Genomic DNA, 16272 nt, shown 5'->3' with positions numbered 1-16272 from the left:
CCAATGTTAAAGTTAGGGAGAAATACACACATTTCTTTAAATTTCACAGTTATATTTTGGGGGAGATTTTTTTTTTAGCTATTTTTCTTTGTAACTTTGTAACTTAAGCTTTAAGTTAATAATTCAGGAGCTCTGCAACAGAACAACAGACATCAGCTGTGCCCGAGGTAATGATCTAAGATATTATAAATCTTTCACCAATAGACAAATTAGTTTTTATGTGTTGTTAATATAGGGGCATAAGAGAGTGAGAGGCTTTATTGAAATCATATGATAACATATAACACATAATATGTGCCCAGGATGTAAAAATGAAGCAGAAGAAAGACTATACTTTTGTGAAGCTTACTTTCTAGCCAGGATGCGGGGGGGTACTAAATAAATAAACAGTAAATACATTCTACAATATTGTATAATGACTTTGAAGAAACATGAAGCTACATAAGGTTATAGAGTGATGAGAAATAGGAGCATTTACACCTAAATATTTTGCTGTCGTTTACACTTTGAAAGCTCTATTTCCTTGATCATTACCTTTGATTGTTATATCAAACCCCAAGGGGATTCCTGGGTGGGTGTTATCCCTACTTGTTGACAAAGAGGAAACCAAGGCACTGCATGGTTAAGAAACGAGTTGCCAAGTTTCAGAAGAGTAAAGACATCTTCTTTCAGCCTTGTTAGGCACTTGTTGAATAATTTGAATGAATGATTGAAAGAATGAACATACCTTAAATATGACTTGCGAATTATCCATTTCAGTTTTCTAAGGTAGAACTTCTAAAGACTGAAAAGGAGTCAAAAGCTTAAACTGTAATTCAGATATGACGGTCCTCCTTTTTCTCCAAGTTAGAAATCAGAGGATGTGTCACCTGCCTGGCTCTGACACTTAATTAGCAGCATGGCTTTGGGCAAAATCTAACCTCTCCTGGACTTGGTTTGCTCTTATAAAAATTGGGAATAATTATATATGCATTGCCTGTCTCACAGATTATTGCTGAGAATCATATGAGATAAACTATGTCAATCTCAAGAGGTCTGTACACATGTAAGTCATTTTGATTCTTTAGAAAGTAATCTTCATTTAACTTGAGTTAGGTAAGTATTTTTTTCAGGCGGTCCATAACTAATCTTTGATGTGTGTCTCTCTCTTTCTCTTTTTGATGAAAATTGTCAGTATGAAGTGATCATATAATTAAAATAAATCTAATTAGCTTCTTTCTCTGTAACAAAGGTGATCTTTGAATGCCAGACCATAGGTGTTCTTATCATCTGTGATCCCTGCTGTTAGTCTGGTAATGTGCTGCTGAGGGAATCATTCAAAAATGATTCAAAAAAAACTATAAGTAAGGGTAACGATTCAGTATCTGATATTTTTTCTTGTAGTGTTGGAGGGTTATTGCATTATGCTAATTTATTTTCCATTATTCTAATAATGGATAGAAGTAAGCATATAATGTAACACCGTATATTCGTTGCTAAAATCACATGTGTCTTAATGGCAACTGTTCCATGAAATGTATAAACAGTCTCAGTGACTCAGCCAGTTTAGCAAATAACAGGAGCTTTTTTTAAAAAAACTCACCTCAAGTGTTGAATTTCAACAAGTATTACTTAGCATCTATTCTACTAATTGCAGGGGGAAAACAATAGAAATTATGATGTTCCTGGGAAGACAGACATGCTTGTTGAAAGCAAGAGGCTAAATATAGACAAACTGGAATAACTGTTGAAGGCTTCAAATGAGAAAGGATACTTTCATCTGGGTTTGAATGACATAGGTCTGGATTGATGAGGATAGAAGGATATCTAGAGCTTATCCTTGCCCGGGGAGGGGAAGCAGCTTGCTAATACTTACTGAGCACCTAATACATTCCAAGAATTTTGCGTTTATTTTCTCACATAACCTCTCAGCATGTTTCTAACGCAGGTCATATTATCTGCATTTTTCAGAAGAATCTGCATATCAAAGAGTCTGAGAAAATTGTATAAAACCACAGAGCTTGTTTTAGTAGCAGAGACTCTAACGGAAATCTAACTTCAAATTCTTTGCTGAAGAAGCCACTAAGACATTTTAATCTAGGCTGTTAAAAAGCTTTTTTAAAACATTTGAGAATATTATAACTGCATTGATAACTGCATTGAAGTGGCGTGATTTGTTCAGATATTCAGAATATTGTCATTTTATGTGATCTTTTTATTTCCAAATTGGCAAGTAGACATTTCTAAGTGAAAAGACCAAGCACATCCTTGTATAACTAATCATTAGAATTCCTCTGTGACACACCCAATGATGGTTAGTTTCTGAAATATAACATTCTTAGATAGTCTTGAAAATAGTTCTCTATATTCGGTAACGTTTTATGTATGAATGCTGGCTTTTTCTATGGCCCTGTTAAAATCAAACTGACTTTTAAAATATGGTTTTCATGCAGATTTTCTGAATTATCTCAAACCTCTGGTATACTTGGAGATCTTAGTTTCAAAGAGAAGGAAAATGATTTGTAGTATTGCCACATAAATTTTTTACATGTGGTTTTAATGATAAAGCTAGCTTTTTTAAGGTACATGAAGTATAAGAAGAAAAAATTTTCAGAAGGTAAGATTTATAGTACTGTTCAGCTTACATTAAACTGTTCATGTTTTAAAATGTAGTATTACAGGTGAAATTAATATCCATAATCAACTGGGAAGAGTTTTTTTTTTCTTTTTCTTAGATTTAATATACTGGAAGAGCAAAACTGTCAATATCAGAAACATTATTCTTAATTTTTGTTGTTTGATTTAATAATCCAGCATTAACTTTTTCCCAAATACATAAGGGGCTTTTTTATTTGATATAGTCAGGACCAGTAGTTGGGCTCTTAATTGAAAAGCTCCTTAATAAATTAAAATAGGTAATCATTTAAAGAAAAGTTACCTTTTATTATAACAATTTTACTTTTGCTTAAAACATGAAACTATATATGTCTTCTGCTTTTTGTTTTTGTTTTTTAATGCAGTGCCAAGCACTCTTCGTTGATGGAAGGTAGGAATTCGTTGTGTTATTTGTATAAAACACACCTATTATGAATCTCCTGTGATTTCCAGCTATTGTTTTTCTTTGAATTTGAGTGATAATTTAAAAAATATTTCTTAAGTCATCTGGGTACAGAAATAGTCTAAAGATTTTTATTTTTTTATTTATAAGCTTTTATGGTATTTTGCATCATGTATTCTATTTTAGCGTCAATCTTGGGAAAGGGTGAATTGCTTTCGTTGAGTTTTTCAGAAGTTTAAAATTTTTTTTATAAACAACAGTTCCCTTTTTTTCACACACTTATTCCCTCAACTTTTTAAGTATTTCACTAGTAATTTAACTTCATGTAAAAAGGGTGATTCAGTTCTGTTAATAAATACAGGCAGTTCAACTGATGGAAGCAGAAGGGCTTGCTAGAGAGCAGGTACTAGGCACAAGCATTCTGTGTGCTCTTAACAGTGGACGGTATCTTTTCTAGAGGGGACAAATCATACTGCTTGAGTTGAAGCCATTTGTACTGGATAGGTGCTTTTTGAGGTCTGTGGAAGGCAAAAAGGAGATGGAGGTGAACTGAGCCCTCAGCCTTAGTCTTGTGAGACAGACTAATCTAAAACTCAGTTATCATGTAGTCCAGAATTATCGGAGAATTCTTCCTTCACAAAGCGTGAACATTTTTAACTAGACCTTGAAATATAGATACTTAACATAAGTTGAAAGGAGAATGATGGGGCATAAGTAAAGTTTTAGAAGCCGAAATACTCCAAATGACAAACCGAGCTCTTTTGTGGCAATACCTGGAACATAGGTACATATTTCACACACATATACATATATATGTACATATACTAATACATACGTGTCAAGTGAATGACTGAATGTTAAGACAAGAAAATGGACTTCATCATCTAGGCAATGAGAAATTCATGTAAAATTTTGAGCAGGTATTGAAAACTGGATATGTGTTTTATGAAGAAAACTGAACTCAACTCTCTGGGCACAAGACAGATGGATTGGATGAGAGGGGAGAGATCGCAGGTGGGGAGACCAGCCCAAAGGTTGGATGGACTTATCCCATAGTATAAAGATGAAAAGAGCTGGACTTGAAATCAGTTGAACTGGCTCCACCTCTCACTGCATCACCTTCGTCAAAGTCTGTAATTTCTTTGAGCCACAGCTTTTTTGGAAAATGGAAAAATGATACCTTTAAATAGAGCTTTTGTGAAAATTAAATGAGACAAATTCCAGGAAATTCTATCACACAGCCTAGCAAATTCCTTCATCCATTAATTCCTTCATATGTGAAATTAGTCAGTTTTGGTAGAGCATATTCTTATGACGTTGGCGATGCAGAGTTTTGATAGACAAGCATACTGGAGCCATATGCTTAATACACGCCAGGTGAATTTGCATCATAAAAATTTTCCAGTAAAATTAAAACGGTGGTAGTGAGAAATTAGAAATGGGACGAAAGAGGCTGAACTTTGCAAAACAATTAACATGATAAAATGGAATGGATTAAACAAAAGTAGGAATGAGGAGTGACAAATTGGAGGTGGGAATCTTAGAAAGTAACAACACAATGATGGAAGTTGTAGGGTTTTGTAGGGACTACTGTAAGCGTAGGAAAATGAAATGTTGAATATGAGATGAATAGCCAAAATGTGTCTGGAAGGCATGCAGAAAATGCATGTTTTGAATCAAAATTTTGATGAGCACATCTTTGGTATAGGCACCATGGTAAAAGCTTCAGACATGGTGAGATCTATGAGAGGATGTAAAGAAAAATGATAGCTATTATTTTTTGAACACACCGTTTTAAGTAAATGAGGTAGACTGTCTTATTTCTTTCTCACAACAATAGCAGAGATAATTGCTATTATTATCCTCAGTTTACAGATGATGAAACTGTGGATCAACAAGTGAAGTAATCTACCACAGGTCAAACACTTAAGTTTCAGGAAAGGGATTTGTAGATGGGTTTATCTGACTCCAGAGGACCGAGACTTAAATTCAATCCAAGTTAAAAAGTGGAAGGAAACAGAGAGATGGTCGTGGGGGGAAGGAGGATTTGTTTAAGAAAAGTGGAGCATGGGAGTTATTGGAAGATATATTTTGCTTTTTAGATGAAGTGATCTTTGCATGTTTGAAATCATAGATGAGATGAGAGAGACTGAAGTAAGGAGAGTTGTAAAACCAGAGTCTCAGAAGGAGTAAGGGAACCTTGCACTTCTATAATTCTATTTATTTTTCAAAGGGCTTGCAGATCTACGATGCTACAGAGCCTCTCTCAAAAAACTCTGTGAGTTTCAGAGGGCAGGTGTTGTCCCCAGTTTACAAATAAAAATCTGGGAAGCACAGATGATCAAGGGGTAACTCCCCAGTCTTGCAGGTCTGGATTATGGTGGAGCAAAGACAGGATCCCTGGCGGGCCCACTGCTGTTTTCTTTTCCTAAATCTCACTGGTAGAAAGTTAAGAAATCTGCAACCCAGTCACAGAGGATTCAGCTTCAGTGGGGGACCCACCATGGAGATTCCAAGGAAAATGATATGATGGATGCAAATGTATGTTGATGACCCACACAATGCCAACAAATATGTAATAGCCTAGAGATATAAAGATGAAAATGACAGTGTTCTAATCTTGGTGGACCCCCAGGATAGGAGAACAAAATGGAAAAATAGAAAAATATAGAAAATACAGAATTGGGAGCTTCCCTGGTGGCACAGTGGTTAAGAATCTGCCTGCCAATGAAGGGGACATGGGTTCGATCCCTGGTCTGGGAAGATCCCATATGCCGCGGAGCAACTAAGCCCCTGCGCCACAACTACTGAGCCTGCGCTCTAGAGCCTGCGAGTCACAACTACTGAGCTGGCACACCACAACTACTGAAGCCCGCGCGCCTAGAGCCCATGCTCTGCAACAAGAGAAGCCACCGCAGTGAGAAGCCCGCGCACTGTGGCGAAGAGTAGCCCCTGCTTGCTGCAACTAGAGAAAGCCTGCGCGCAGCAACGAAGACCCAACACAGCCTAAATAAATAAATAAATAAACAGAATTGAAAGGATGGAGGTAATTTCAAGAGTTTCAAGAAAGGGATGTGGATGAAGCTGGTTTTGAAGATGAATAAAAGTGCAACGTCAGTGAAGGAGTGGGAGAGCACAGTTGCGTGATTTTTGACGAGCATTTTGTGCTTGGGGAAAGCCAAATAGTTTGTTATTGTTTCAGTGTATGTGGCTGAGAGTTGGGGTTGCTGGAGCAGTGGGGTGATGAGAAGCAGGGAAGGAGCTGAATTATGATATATTTGTGGAGAAAGTTCTTGTAAAGTATTCCTAGGTGCTTAGAGTTCACCCATTGTACCAGTATTTCAACTGTGTATAAAAAGCAAAGACAGTTCCTGAAGATGTTAAGATCTTATTAAGTGCTTCCCTGTTCCCTAAGGAGGCTTAGAAAATACTGAATATGTAAGTCTGCTTGGAAACTTACAACACAAACCTGTTGTAAAACCTGGAAAAAGGCTGGGCTTTTAAGTATGAAATCTATTTGCAGTAGACATTTTTGGTATTCCCCAAATGTATTAAATCCCCTCTGCCCACCTCTGATTAATGTGCAGTGGGGGGTGGACAGTTCCATGAAAGTTCACAGTGAGAGCTCTGATGGGTAGGGGAAAATGATTGCCCCCAGGGAAAACCCTTCACTGTAAGGTTGGGAGCCTGTATTCAAATACCCCTGACTCCCGTCCTTCAAGGTGATGGTTCTAGAAGGCATTCTGTACACTTATCAGAGGTTCATGCAGAATCAATCCCTTATTGACTACAGTAGCAGCTTCAGTAATGTAACCAGCTGGTGGCTTTTCTTCCATCCCTCTTTTATTCACCCCACTCCTTCCCTCCTACTTTCCGAGATCATCTTCCATATACCGCAGATCACTCAAGTCCTTTCTTGGCTCTGCTTTTGGGGAAGGAAGACTAAGATACTATTGAACTTGTTGAGCAAGCCATTGTTTTTACATAAGGAACTATTTTTGTTTTCCTAGGACACACCTATAGCCTGCCATGGTAGAATTTTCCCTTAGAAACTTTACTCTTTTTTTTTGGCTGCGTTGGGTCTTCGTTGCTGTGCACGGGCTTTCTGTAGTTGCAGCCAGCGGGGGCTACTCTTAGTTGCGGTGCGTGGGCTTCTCATGCGGTGGCTTCTCTAGTTGAAGAGCACGGGCTCTAAGCGCATGGACTTAGTTGTTCCATGGCATATGGGGTCTTCCCAGACCAGGACTTGAACCCATGTCCCCTGCATTAGCAAGCAGATTCTTCTTTTTTTTTTTTTAACATCTTTATTGGAGTATAATTGCTTTACAATGGTGTGTTAGTTTCTGCTGTAAAACAAAGTGAATCAGCTCTACATATACATGCATCGCCATATCTCCTCCCTCTTGCATCTCCCTCCCACCCTCCCTATCCCACCCCTCTAGGGGAGATCAACCTGAAAGTGTGAAGTGTTTGAGCAGCCCATAGAAAACCTAGCCCAATAAATAAAATTAACAGACAGGTGTCAAGGTAGAGTATTTTATACACCAGGAATGGTCCATGTGAATATTCATAGGAAAAGCAGTCAAAGTAAGGAGTGTGTTTCTCTCCTGGCTCTGCATACCTCCGTTTGATATCTTGGGAGATACTGTCTCCAGGGTGTGACCGGAACTTGGGATATCTTAGAGCAGCACAGCATAGGTGGTGACCAGAAAGGCAATCAAGGTGAGCCACTTGTGGCCTGTAGGTGGGGTGGAGGAAGAGGAAAGAAAGTAAAAAAATATGGAGAGCTGGATTTTATCTTTGTTTTTTAATTCGGATTTCCCCAGTTGTATATGTACTTATTTGTGTGTGTGTGTGTGTTTGTGTGTGTGTGTATTTAGTTCTCTATAATGGTATCATGTATAGTTTGTGTATCCACACTGTGGTCGAGATCCCTCACAGTGCCCTTTTATAACCACACCCATATCCCTGCCCCAACTTCCCTAAACACTGACAACCACTAATGCATCCTCTGTTTCTGAAATTCTGTAATTTTAAACATATTATATAAATGGAGTCGTACAGCATGTAACCTTTCAGGATTGCTTTTTTCACTTAGCATTATTCTCTGAAGATTCATCCAAGTGTGGGGTGTGTCAATAGTCCATTGCTTTTTATTGCTGAGTAGTATTCCAGGAAATGTGTGCACTACTGTTTGTTTAACCGTTCATCCATTGAAGGACATCTGAGTTGTCCCCAGTTCAGGGCTATTATGAATAAAGGTGTACAAACTTTTCTGTACAGGTTTTCTTGTGAAAATATGTTTTTGCTTCCCTGGGATAAATGCCCAAGGGTGCGATGGCTGAATCATATGGCAATTGTGTGTTCAGTTTTTGAAGAAACTATCAAACTGCTTCCAGAGTGGCTGTGAAATGCTGTACAGTCATACAGCCACCAACAATGTATGAGCGATTCTGTTTCTCCACATCCTTTATGGGGTTTAGTGTTGTCGCTGTAGGTCTGATAGGGGTTGCTAACCATTCTGATAGGTGTGCCGTGATACCTCATTGCAGTTTTAATTTCTATTTCCCTGATGGCTAATGATGTTGAACATTTTTCATGTCCTTATTTGCCATCTCTGTATCTTCTTCAGTGAAATGCCTGTTCATTGTTTTGCCCATTTTCTAAATGGATAGTTTCGTTTTTTACTATTGAGTTTTAAGAGGACTTATTCTGGATACTATTCCTTTACTGGATAAGCGATTTGAAAGTATTTTCTCCTGTTGCCTGTCTTTTCATCCTTTTCCCATGCACTTTCACAAGGCAAAAGTTTTAAATTTTGTAAGGTCCAGTTTATTACTGTCAAGCCTAAAACCTTTTTGCTTAACCCTAGATCCCAAAGATGTGCTCCTATATTTTTCTCTAAAAGGTCTATATTTCTATATTTTTATGTCTTACATTTACATTCAAATCCATTTTGAATTTTCATATATGAGTGAGGTTGAGGGCAAGGTTCGTTCTTTTCCCTATGGCTGTCCAGTTGCTCCTGCACCGTTTATTGAAAGGCTGTCCTTCTTCCATTGAATTGCTTTTGCACATATGTCAAAAATCAGCTCAGCATATTTGTGTGCATCTGTTTCTGGATTCTCTGTTTTATTACATTGTTCTATGTGTCTGTCCCTCTGCCGTTCCCACACTGTCTCGCTCATTGTAGCTACATAATAAGTCTTAATACTAGGTAGAGTGGTTCTTTCCACTTTATTCTTCTTAGTCAAGATTGTCTTAGTTATTCTAGGGCCTGTGCTTTTTCTATGTAAGTTTTAGCACAAGCCTGCCTACATCTACCAAAAATATAAAAGTAAAACAACCAAAAACCTTGCTGGAATTTTGACAGGAATTACATTAAATCTATCTATCAATTGGGGGACAGTTGAAACTATGCTGAATCTTCCAATCCATGAACACAGTAGGTGTCTTCACTTTATTTAGACTGATTCTTTTTTATCAGTATCTTGGAACTTGCAGCATATAGATCCTTTGTATGTTTTATTATCTGTATACCTAAGTACTGTATTTTCTTTGAAATGATTGTAAGCAATTTTGTGTCTTTAATTTTGGTTTCTGCAGGTTTATTGTTACTCTCTAGAAATTGTATCCTGTGACCTATTTATAACTCACTTTGTAGTGGGAATTTTTTGGTTTGCTTTTTGTTTTTGTAGGTGCCTTCCTATTTTCTATTTAGACAATCGTATCATCTGCAAATAGGAGTCATTTTATTTCTTCCTTTAGAAACTGTATGCTTCTTATTTTTTATTCTTTTCTTATTGCAGCGGTCAGAACTTCTAGTATGATGTTGGCTGCAAGTGGCTAGAATGAACATCCTTGTCGTATTCCTGATGTTGGCAGAAAACATTGTCTTTCACCATCAAATATGATGCTAGTTGTAGTTCTTTGTAGATGCTCTTTATGAAGTTGGTTTCTTCTTAAAATCTGGCTAATTAGAGGTTCACAAAATGTGAATAATGTCACATTTTGCAAGAATTAGGAGACAGGAAGAAAAATCTGAGAGGTTTCTACCAAATAATTTCTGGAATGACTTCTTATTTACTTTGACTCCTAAACAGGGCTTGTTCTGATACAGTTCTTGTCAAGATTGGACCATATGCAGCCTTGACTTGGGTTTAGGTTGCATATATAATCTGCCAGGATATTTTAGTAATCTGAGACTTTTTGGATATTTTTACTACTTTGATCTCTATAGTCCCTAGGGTTAAAAAAAAAAAAAAAGCCGGGAAAACACTTCAGGCCGCTACAGTTATTTTTGTTTGCTCTTCCTAATGCATGTTCTCCATGAACTGGCCACATCAGGTATCCAAAAATAATGTTCTTTGCCCTTATATACTGTAGAGATAGTATCACCGCAAATGTCCAGAGCAATGGACAAACCTGTGACAGTGTTCGGGTTTAGGCAAAAGAGGTTTTCACCTATGGAGGAGAAGAGACATTGTTAGTTTCCATAGAACCTTTTTTTTATCCTTTTTGGTGTATTCTAGGTAAAATCAGTGATAAATATGTTTTATGATGTGAAGTTATATAACAGAAGAAAACAAGGAATTGGACAGAAAATCAGTAATTATGATGCATACTTGGTTGTCAAAATATAATGATTTGAAATTATTTTTCCATGTATAGGCTACATTCTGATATGATGTACTCCTCCACTTAGTCTTTGGGAAACATTTGGATGGTACAATTTTGCAGTTCCAGCTCAGTTACACTTCAAAAGCCTTAATGTTTTGATAATGCTGCATTTGGTTATAGATTTAAGATGATATAATGCTACGTTATATCACTTTTGTAGGGTAACTTCTGAATAAAATAAGTCCATAAACACTATTTTTTCTCCTTTTATAGTCACACATATGTGAGTTTTGCTGAATTGCTTTATTCCATGCTTAAAAGCTAGCAATTTAATACTGTTTTTCAGTAACAATAAAATGAAACACATAGGCCTTCTAATTTCCCATTGATGTATTGATTTATGGTGCTCAGAAAATTCATACATGTCTACAGTTGGTAGTTTTATCAAGTTGAAGAAGATTATTTTGGTTTTTGCATTTTTCAAAGTTGAAATTTTTCAAGTTGTGTTTTAAAATACATACACTGCCTTACTTTTCATAGTCACCACATAGGCAATTTATATCAACCCTTAAAAGCTATGAAATGAGTATATTCTTTCACAAATTGACAGTGTAATTGTTCTCATACAGAAAGTGACACCACAGCATATATTAACTATGGAATGCACAGTACTTTTTTTTTACGGTACGCGGGCCTCTCACTGTTGTGGCCTCTCCTGTTGTGGAGCACAGGCTCCGGACGCGCAGGCTCAGCGGCCATGGTTCACGGGCCCAGCCGCTCCGCGGCATGTGGGATCTTCCCGGACCGGGGCATGAACCCGCGTCCCCTGCATTGGCAGGCGGACTCTCAACCACTGCGCCACCAGGGAAGACCAGTACTTTTTTTTTTAAATCATAGTTTAGAGAAACAAATGTTTCTTCTTTTTTTCCCCGTAGGCTTAAGCTTTGTTCAAAATGAAGCCCATAGAATTTTCTCCATGCTATAATTTAAGCTGGAGAATATGAATTGGAATTTGCTGTCCTGGATTATTATTGAAAGAAATTAAATGGTTTTTAAAAATAACCACTGGTGATCAAAATAATATTTGCCTTAATTGCTTTATTAAATACTTGAAAAAAATTATTTGACCAATAATAAAAACAGTTTGTATTTTTTTACAGCTACAGATAAAAAGGAATATGTGGGTTTAATTTATAGGATTAGTGGGTACGTATTTTTGTTTCTATTGCTGCATTTCTAGAAGCCTTAATAAAGAAATCAAAATCCTACTTTTCCTTCTCAAAGCAAATGTTAAATGTTTTCCTCCTGAGGTTCCTGAGATGGGATTTTTTATTATCCTAAAAAAGAGGAATGTCTCTATGTGAACATTTTAAATTTATGGTCCTTTCTGAAATTCTGTTTTGTTTTGTTTTCAAATCAGATCTGGAAAATTTTAAAACCAAAATGAGAAGTACAGTGTCAGTGCGTGAAGGACAGGGAGTTGTCCTGCTCTGTGGCCTCCCGCCACACTCTGGAGGTAACAAGTGCTCTGTTTTTGCTTTTATGTTTATTAAACAAGTTTTGGGGCGAGACCCACAGCATATGTACTGTTGTTGCTTCCATAAATTACCCTGAGAAACTTGATAATCCAAGCATTGGATTCTGTCAGGTGAGTTGCAGTATAAGAAACTCTACAAAAAACAGTCTATCCAGAGGAGATTATAAACATAATTTACTCATTTCAACAAGGAAGGTTCTAAAGGCAAGCAAGATCAAGTTAATTTCAATTACCTAATGGTGCTGAACAATGCTTCATCCTTACACTATTATCATTCATTATTTAGTTGTAGACCGTGACGTACATTGGTGTCTTTGTGGTTTCTCTCTCTCTCTGTCTCTCTCTCCAGCCTTATGCATACACGCTTACACATGCTTATTGATATATGCTGTTGCACCTCTTGATATATGTGTAATATATATATTGAAAATGAAATATGTATGTGTATTCACATCATTTTATTGGGGTGTTGGAATTGCAAATTTTATGCTATATTGCTATAAATTGAAATATTGCTGGAAATTCACAAGGTTAACAAAATAGTTACCAAGAATGAAAATGAACTTCTGCACATATGAAAATAATTTAATAAGTACCGCTCCCCGGTAAGAGCCTGAAGTGCTGGTTGGATTTTCCTCTCACGCTCACTATTACAAACTTGGTCACTTGCAGGAACAAAGAAGGCATTATTAATGTATGAATCATTGTTGTCAGAGAAGCAGACACATTCTGTTATGAGAGGATGAGAATTCCTGAGAGATAAATAGGTTAGAGAGAAGCTTTCTGACCAGAGATGAAACTGAGAAGTCTTCTTCCCGTTATAATAAAGCTTATTCAGATGTCAGTATGCTGGACTTTCTTTGTTCTGTGACATCCAAACCAAAGTCCTTTTTGCCCAGTGGCTCGGCAGTTTTAATCACAAAATCCTCAGCCCAATGAAACAGACATTTCCCGTCTTCAGTATTTGATCATTTGAAATGTCTGAGCCAGCTGCAGACTGCAGATTTGGGCCTTGATTAGCTGCCGTGCCTGCCCTCGCGTTGGTGAGTATGGGTTTAAATTGGGCTCCCCAGTCTACTTCGGGAGTGTCTATTTTGCTGAAATCATGAAGTTTCAGAGGACCTGTGACTTTGAAGGGAAGCATGGACTCTCTTGATGAGCAGTAAAAGTAACTGAGCTCAAACTGGCTTGAAGAAAATAGGGAGTTTATACGGCTCATATAACTGGGTTGAGCATGTGCTTCCTACTAGAGCTGTGTGGTTGACACAGCGATGTACCACCCAGAATGACTCGCCGCCTCACTGTGGGCAGCGGGGTCAGCCAGTGGCCTCCAGCTCTCAGCTTCTTCCTGATCTCCTTGGCTACAGGAGCCGCTTGCCCAGGGTCTCGCCCTTCCAGGGACTGCCTGCATCTGGTGACCGAACAAGGAGAGGATATAAGGGGTCAGCCCCTTCTGCCCAACACTGGACAGTTCTAGTGGGGAGGACTCAATCCAGAGCTTCCTTCCAGCATGACCAAGGCTTTTTGGGCCACGACAGTCTGACTTCTTTCTTATCTCAAATCCTGCTTCTGCCTCCTTGCTTTCACAGGTTTTGAGCTTTGGTCAAAATCTTTATCCCAGGCTCTAATATTTGCTCCCTGAGAACCCGATCTATTGGACCCAATGGTTTAACGAATTTCATAAGCGGCTGGTCTTTCTTGCTGTTTCGTGGCTCTGCTTCCCTCCATGTTGATTCCATTGTCATGTAGACTCCCTGTGGTAGCACAGGTGGCTCCTGGCACCTCCAGGCCTTCTGGTCCTTAGTGCTAAGGATCCTAACGGACCAGACAGCCTGTTGCTCAGTGGCTCCTGATTTTCATTGGATCAGCCTTGCTCATGAGATTTTCCCCTCCAGCAGAGAACCAGAGTCAGCGCCATCTACTGGCAAGCACTGAGATGAGAAAGGCGTAGTTTCCAAAAGAAAAGAAGGGTTTTTTGTTGTTGTTTTGTTTTTTCGTTTTTTTTTTTTTTTTTTTTTTTTTTTTTGCGGTACGCGGGCCTCTCACTGTCGTGGCCTCTCCCGTTGCGGAGCACAGGCTCCGGACGCGCAGGCTCAGCGGCCATGGCTCACGGGCCCAGCCGCTCCGCGGCATGTGGGATCTTCCCGGACCGGGGCACGAACCCACATCCCCTGCATCGGCAGGCGGACTCTCAACCACTGCACCACCAGGGAAGCCCAAGAAGGGTTTTATTATGAGAAAAAAAAGGGAGTGATGTTTTAGGTAGACATTAATAATGGTTAGAAGTACACCTAGTAAGCAAGTATCAAAATAACTAAAGTTTATTCTTTAAAAGCAACATAAAATAGTAGCTGGGCGGTCTTGTGTATGATGTGTGTTGGAACTGTTGACCCAAATTAAAAGTCTAAGTGATCTTCTTTAAACATTTTTATGATTAGATGTACTTGCTGATAACAAAGGAGGGGATCTTTTAGTTGACTGGGCATGCACACGGTGAGGAAGTCTTAATAAGCTGTTGGATAAAACATGTTCCAAAAGGTGAATCTTTTCCATTGTCATGAAATTGGAGAACTGCTGGCCAGTCACAACTCTCCTAAGTAATGACAACCTCTAAGTTATGATTCCTCTCTGCCTTGGCGACTTCATATAGTGGTCTTTTCATTTTTAAAGCTCACAGTCCGGGGTGACTGTGAAAGTCAGTAGAATTGTTGGCAAAGAAGGAAAGAGATCTTTCCAGATGCGGTGCATTAGCTCTTAAGACCCCGTGGCATGCATGGGGGAGCGAACCACTGAACAATAGCATATCTTCCTGCATGCTAGATTGTGCAGGAAAATGATAGGGACCAGAGCGTCAGGTTTAGATGCTGAGAACAGGATTGTCATTGATCCAAGTCTACCTAATGTTGAGTCTGCCAAGTCACAATTTACATCCCCTGCCCTGACTTCTTGGTATGGGAGCTTCTTGAAGACAGAGCCTATGTCCAGGTTTGCTCTGCATCCAAGTGCCTGACACAAGGCTGGTTTATGACAAGCAGTCAGTAAATAACGGTTGAACAAATGAACACATTCATGAAATGAATAAAGGAATCCTCTTTAGATTGGGCCAGTTACAGATGCTTTCTGAGAATGCACTGCAAACTCTGTTTCTAGAGGTGAAAGCATTTAACAACTAATACGTGCTGGGTGCCAAGCAGACAGGTGCAGACACTGACAGATGACGGTGAACTCTGCCCACAGCAGCTGGTATCAGCTCCACTTCATCCCCTTGTGGACTGAGGGACTTTTCATTCAGTGGAGGATGTGAGGCAGTACAGAGCAGCTGAAGCCGTGACTCCAGGATTTATCAGTACATGTGATATGGGGCACACATGGCCCCGCTGTGATCCATTGTGTCCTCTTTCCACAAAGTCCCGTGGTCTCTGCAGGACACGACCTTCCCTTCTCTGTCTTAACTGCTGTATTACTTTTACTCACTTCTACTTGGTCCCTTCTCAGTGGTCGGAAATTTTTAATTTTGTTGTTGTTTTCTGATTACTGAAGACATCATCGTATTTTATTATATCATATGCTCTAACAGAATCACAGCCTGACAGAGTAGACACAGGGGTGAAATAATAATAATAACAAATAATAATAGTAGTCTCTATTTATTGAGTGCTGCTTAGTTGCTAAGCAGGGTGCTGGCTGTTGGTGGAAATAAATCATCTGCTAGGAGATTCTTTTGATGAAACGTATGGAGAGGAACTGGATAAGTGACAAGGGAGATATGCAAAAAAAGAACCCAAATAGGAGTCCCAAAGTATGGAAACTGACTATATTATTCAAACTCCCTTAAATCATTTGTCTATGCAGATGATTTATAAGCAAGTAGCTGCAACCTGGGGTTGCTTTGCTTAAGAGCAGTTGCCATTTATATGACGCCAGAGAAGGAAAAATTGTTTCCTGATGGGTGACAGAAATGTTTCCTGGGAGTCCCCGTAACTCCTAAGCAATGCAGGTTACTGTCATCTGAGAGGGGTCTCATCTCCCACTCATTCTGTGACACTTTCTGCCACTTCCTATTCATTGTCTTCTCTGC

The 16272-nt window shown here is 38.7% G+C and overlaps 1 protein-coding gene across 10 annotated transcripts in view; it reads left to right on the top strand.

Moving 5' to 3' along the window:
• CNTN3 (contactin 3) overlaps nucleotides 1-16272 on the top strand; it is a 321453-nt gene that overhangs the window by 160081 nt on the left and 145100 nt on the right. For 8 of the 10 annotated variants that reach the window (XM_079933639.1, XM_079933635.1, XM_079933640.1 and 5 more), the window contains one exon: nucleotides 12078-12173. In XM_079933639.1, coding sequence (XP_079789765.1) covers nucleotides 12078-12173 — 96 coding nt within the window. Of the gene's footprint in view, nucleotides 1-2999; nucleotides 3026-11817; nucleotides 11864-12077; nucleotides 12174-16272 lie in introns of all 10 variants that reach the window. The other 2 variants (XM_079933643.1, XM_079933644.1) reach the window with 2 other exon arrangements.

This window comes from Stenella coeruleoalba (genome assembly GCF_951394435.1).
Source record: "Stenella coeruleoalba genome assembly, chromosome: 10".
NCBI lineage: Eukaryota > Metazoa > Chordata > Mammalia > Artiodactyla > Delphinidae > Stenella > Stenella coeruleoalba.
Note: the sequence above shows the minus strand (reverse complement) of the source record. Positions and strands in the feature narration are given on the sequence as shown.